The sequence below is a fragment of the Acartia tonsa genome, chromosome 3 (genome assembly GCF_053477335.1).
Source record: "Acartia tonsa isolate MP-2025a chromosome 3, ASM5347733v1, whole genome shotgun sequence".
In the NCBI taxonomy this organism is placed as follows: domain Eukaryota; kingdom Metazoa; phylum Arthropoda; class Copepoda; order Calanoida; family Acartiidae; genus Acartia; species Acartia tonsa.
This window is the reverse complement of record NC_137262.1, coordinates 24,122,346-24,128,345: the sequence shown is the minus strand read 5'-3', so window position 1 is coordinate 24,128,345 and position 6,000 is coordinate 24,122,346. Positions and strand designations below refer to the sequence as shown.

At 27.9% G+C, this 6,000-nt stretch overlaps 1 protein-coding gene across 1 annotated transcript in view; it reads right to left on the bottom strand.

Annotated features, from left to right (window-relative positions):
- Nucleotides 1-1,461: 1,461 nt before the first annotated feature.
- Nucleotides 1,462-6,000, bottom strand: part of LOC145313700 (inactive tyrosine-protein kinase transmembrane receptor ROR1-like) — a 63,997-nt gene continuing 59,458 nt past the window's right edge. Inside the window, exons 21-22 of the mRNA XM_080153250.1 lie at nt 4,359-4,438; nt 1,462-4,035 (exon numbers count right to left, since the gene is read on the bottom strand). Coding sequence (XP_080009376.1) covers nt 3,937-4,035; nt 4,359-4,438 — 179 coding nt within the window. The 3' untranslated portion in view covers nt 1,462-3,936. The remainder of the gene's footprint in view (nt 4,036-4,358; nt 4,439-6,000) is intronic.

Here is a 6,000-nt window from a genome sequence, read left to right as displayed (position 1 = left end):
ATTCTAAATTGTTTAGTAAGAAGCCTTTGTTTTGATTCTAAAAACAGACGGTTAATGAGGTGAGGTTTGGTGATAGCTTATGATTTATACCTTCTGAATTGAACAATGCTACAAAATACAAGTATGTTGCACCTTCTCTTTTGCTCTGTACCCTATAAGGTTTTTAGAGTAGGTTTCGTGATTTTCCTAGAATTGTTGCCCAGAAAGACTATCCTTTGTCCTTGGATACTAATAAGTCGATAATACTAATGAAAAAGAATGACACATTCCCCATACTCGTACTAAAATAACATCGACCTAAATGTAGCAAAATCGGGAACACTTTTTGATCTTCTCTAGTATATGAGACGGTAGTTATTCAACATTCTAGGTTGCTCTGTTGTTTTCAGAGAGCCTCGAGTTATTAACTAGACAATAAAAAGTTATAATTCGACCAATTATTAATAGACTAATCTATGAAACTATGTCCAGCACCTTAAATTTTATCTTCCTATCGCTCTAAAATCTTATATGAAGATTCTTGTGACGAAAAGGTATAATAATGTGAAAATCTTTATTTCTCTAAAAGTAAATATTACATTCTAGTGCTGATTATTACACCAAAATCTGTAATTAGAAGATTATGAAAAAAAGGCATAGGTTATAGCACCTCTTAAATTGCTCATCAAAATTCTTGCTAACTTAAAAGCAAAGTCACTCTATAACTGTTTGTTTGTTTTTTGACTGATTTTTTAATCTTCATGGCTGTGTATAATGTTATCCTTGTTTCACTGGGAAGATTAATCAATCCAAGTTCGAAATTTACTAATTTAACTCTATTGTAATAAACTAATGCCATGTGCGAGCAATTTAAAATAATAATTGTCGCAAAAAATGTTCTGAATTGTCGCCATATTGGACAAAATAATATTTATCATGGAAATTTAAGTTAAACTGTTGAATATACTTATCTTTATTGCTTTTAGCATGCAATTTTTTAGGGAGCGGAGCTATTCTATGATAAACGATGTCTGTCCGTCAATCCTTCAGATGTTTATGTAACACTGTTCTGAAATATTTTTTGAATAATTCCCTGGCTGAAACCTAATATTATATTATAAAATTTGTCCACACATAAACATTCACGTCTGTTTTTGCGTTTTAGGTAAACTTTTTTTATTTATGTGCTTTGTCGTCGTTTTCTTGCTTGTGAAGCTCTCTATAGTGCCTATTAAAAAGGGGGATAAATTCAAAACTTTTGGCCGAAAAATCCCGAATGACGTCGTATTAGAATAATGGTCTATTATGACACCATTGTTTTAAATGCACCCCTTTTTTATAGGCACAATAAAGAGTTTCCCTGCTTGTTCATTATTTATTATTTTTCTTTAATTTTTTCATTTGTCGATCCTGTGACAAACTTTTATTAGACTAACGGACAAGAAAATTATAGAGAAGCTTCTAAAAGTAAACATGAAAAAATTTCTACACATCAAAATTTATTAATTATTAGTTATCATATTATGTATTAAATATAAGATAAATATTAATCTCAAAAGTAATCTAACATAATTTACAGTGTTTTTTTTATATACATGACTATTTTGATATTTTTTACATTTTTTTATATAATTATGTTAGTTTGCTTTTTGAAAATAAAGAACACTTACTAAAAAAATTTATCAAGTCAGTTTTTTTCTAATTATTTTCAAAATTATTCATTCCTTTATCCGGCTTGATAGAAAAAAAATTTGCATATGATTAAGAAGCTACATCAAAGTGATATGATTAAAGTCTAAAAATCCTAGTTTTTAACCTATACATATACACGAAAATTGTTCTATAGAAATTATATTTTTATGGAATGCCTATTAAATAAGACTTTTTGTTAATAAAAATTCTACTTATACATATTGAAATAAATGGACTTTTTTGAAAAAACGCTATGGCATATATTCTAGTCAATGAAACATGGGAAAATTTTAACTTTTTTTTTTAATTTTAGAAAATAGTTAGATACGTATTAATAGGCAGTTTTTTTAGTGTTGATATAATAATTTTCCTAATGGATACAGTAACACTTATATTATTGAAAATTATTAGATAATATACAATTAATAAGTTACAATATACACAACTACTGGTAAAATATTTCACAGCCATAGTAATGCAGCTTTTTTACCCTTTCAAACACAAAATATTAGAAGATTTTTTTTTCATTTTAAGTTGTAATTTTTTTGCCTGATCGAATACCTTGTCAAATTCTACTATCTAGTGCTTTAATATTATTAACGCCAGACGGCAAAAAGATATCTTCCATGACTATTTAAATGTTATAGTCATGATTTAACGTCATTACTAAGTACTAAGCTTAACAAGGTATGATCAAAAAAGTAAAAGTAAAAAAATATGCCATTAAACTTTTGTTTAGAAAGGTGGTTTTTCTGTGCTTGACTACAATAAGCTTAAAAAAGACTATGATAAATTATATTAGCATATAAAATACACACATCAATAAGTAGATTCGATGCTATAAGTTAATAAAATCAGCCATTTTACATAATAACTTTGAGACACTGGAAAATAATAGATTATTATTTGTAATACAACCACATGAAGCATTTATTTTTAAGAAACAAGGACAATTATGTTTATGGATAGTGCAACATTGAGTTTTTTTTATTTTTAGTTTTTAGAAAATTTAAGAAAACACCTGACATGAAGGCGACGGAATCGCTTTTAATTGGTAGAAAACTGGCATATCTTATCTATAGAGTAGCTACGCTACTAAACAAAATTCTACTTATTACTATTATAAAAAAAAAAGTTGAGACAATTTTCTCAAATAAGAAAAAAGAGAAAATAAGACTAAATCTGGTATTAAAAGGTATTGTCCGAAGCCCCCTCTCTTGTAAAATCCGCGAAGCTTGTTAATTTTGACAGTTTGGGGCTTGTTAGCAAAGGCTTCGAGCTACACACAAAGATAGTTTTATTTGTAAGGAATAAAGGTAAAAGTAATTGGTCTATAAATCTAAATTTAAATGTTTGTTGAGGCATATAAATCATTTAAAATGAATCAGCAATGGCGGCGATAAAAACTCACCCAATAATCGACACTTTACTATTTATGCATATTTTATAAAAAAAATATAAGATTTTAAATACGTAAAAATTTGATTTGCTTTGAGACTAATTATTGTTACCTTTATCCCTGTATTTAATCCCACCATTTTTTTTCTCAATAATCTCATTTTCAGAACATTTTATATTTTCACAACTTAATAAGGTAGGCCCCCCTTTGGCAAACTAGCAGTGCTACAAAATGTATGATACTTTTTAAGATATATTACTTTCAAAAAAACTGAAAAGATCCAGAAAGGATTTATTCTTTATTTGTTGAAAATATAAATTTAAAATATTTTATGAAGATTTTTGCTATTATACTTTAACCTTTTTTCTTGTATAATTTTTTTCTGCCGTTTTTGTAGCCCTCCTAATAAAAACAAAAGAGGATTCGCCACAATTTTATTTCACAAAATAATATATTTATTCTTTTTATTAAAACTCTAGAATTTTCTTTTCTAAAGTTTGTTAAAAAATTGTGTACTAAGTGCTCTATAAAGTACAATAACATGCACTTTGTTTGCCCAGTTTTATAATTAATTTCACTCTTATCATAACTAGCTATTAGTTGACTAATTTTTATAATTAAATACATATAAATTTTATGTTCTAAGATACTAATTATGTACATATTTTTTTGTACTTTTTTCACATATTAGCATAGTTAGATTTAACAATTTTCTTTTTCTTCACTTGAAGTTTTTTAAAATTATGTTCACTGAAAAATACATTAATATTGTATAACTTTATAAGTGTATAACACTTGATTTGATATATAACTGTCTATGTATATTCTTGTACTAATTTAGACCATCTGAATATTCTTGTACTAATTTAGACCATCTGCAGTGAAGATCCCTGTGTACTGCTGGAGTACATGTTTGTGTATGTTCTGTTCTGTCCAAGTAACAAGTGATGTCCTCCTTGATTTACCTGAAATTAAGAGTATAATTTTTACATTTTAAAAAACCCAAAAATGGCAATAAATCTCTCAATGAGGGTTGAGGAGTTATTTAGTTTCCTTTTATTCAACTTTTTCATCAAATGTTTTTTGTAATGTTTTAAAACTGTAAAATACTACTTTATTTACAAAATATTTTTGACATAAAAAATAGGCATACTAATTTTTGAGCTAAAATTTAACTACCAAACAAAAAATATTCATATTTTTCACATAACATAATATGGACAGACACACATCCTCAATATATTAAAGAATTGTTTCGCGTCAGCATAAAAAAAAACAAGGAACATACCTGAACGGAATAAGGATGCGCGTAGCCATTCTGTTGTTGTTGTTGACTTAGACTTGTTGATCCTGTATTGTTACTTGGACCTAAAATATTATTCTATTTTATAAAGTAGTAAGGTTTTACTGACCCAAGCTTGATATTTCAAAAACTAATAAACTGATTGAGTTCTCCTTTTTAGGAAAGCTTTAGATAGTTCCAGATATGGTTTTAGCATGTTTCAATTTTTATATTTAAGTCTTAGAATGATTTTAGGTTATTTTTTCTTCAATCTTAAAATAGGGAGCCTCTAGATGCTAGTGGAGCAGCCACTTGTAAATTATAATACAATATGATAAAGTAGCTGAATGTATGTGTCTGCAAGGGTATTATGTATGTATTGCAAAATCTCGGTAACTACTAAACAATATGGTTAACAAGATATGCTTGATGTTTGACTAGGGCTATAGGTTTTGACTATTTCGCAAATAAGTAAAAGAAGTGAAATTTTGTTTCTAATTAAATCTATTTTAGTCTTGGCTTTTCATCTATTGTATAAATAGCTATCTGATCCCTGATACACAATTGCATAAATGTTGAAGGTTAAATTTGCACTTATCTTGCACAATATACATTACATATATGTGTTATAGACACACTGACTGATTAAGCATGTAATTTTGGTGTGATATTGCTTCCGTAAACTCATATCAACAGCTTAAGGTGATAGTACCGCCAAAATTAATCAAAACAAGCTTCAAAACGATAATTATCTTAATCTCAAAGCATCAGAATGTCAATCTCAGTGTCAAATTATTAGGTCTATAAAGGCTTTCAAATTTAAATTGCTGGATCTCTGCACTGCGAGATAATTATTGATTTATGGCTATTCCAGATTATTTGTAGGCCTTCTTGTGCCGCTTAAAACAGTGTGCGGGCATGATCTGTACGTTCAGCCGTTTGGCAGCTAGCAGCCTTTAAAATTCATAGATTTTTGGAAATATTGCTTACCAGCAATACTTTTACCGTGAACTGCAGTAGATCAAAATTGCTTAATATCAAAATTTGCCATAAAAAAACCAATAACATTTTGCGATTATTTAAATGTTTATTACGGCTAAAATGATATAAAACTATCATGATAAATGGATGTTTAATCTTTAGTTTTATACATTTATGTATTTTTTTGCTTTTTAGACTTAATGATTCCAACAATATTAAATATAATTATACTTATTTTTTTAAATTTTGGCTATTCTTTTAAACTTGTTTTTGTGTGGAAATTATAGTTCACCCCTGATTAAACATGTAATTTAGTTTTACAATGGATGTGTGTAAATGTATTATACATTCATTGCAGTTTCAGGTGTGAAAGGATTTTATCTTTTGATGAGAAAAAAATTTAATTTAATAAATGTTTTTCATTCCTGTACACTTTAAAATGAGTGTTTACATCTTTTATTATGATGGGTTTTGATTTTTTTAAGGCATCCCCATCTAGGGAGTAAATTTGTTGAGGGGTGATTTTACCCTCCCCCCCCCCCCCTCTTTGGCAACCTTGCTTGGGAGGATTGACTAACCATCTTCATTTATAGTTTAAATGTACAAAATTACAAGAAATTTTGCTAGTATTGTGTAACAAATAACATTATTTTAGTGGTCATTAGAT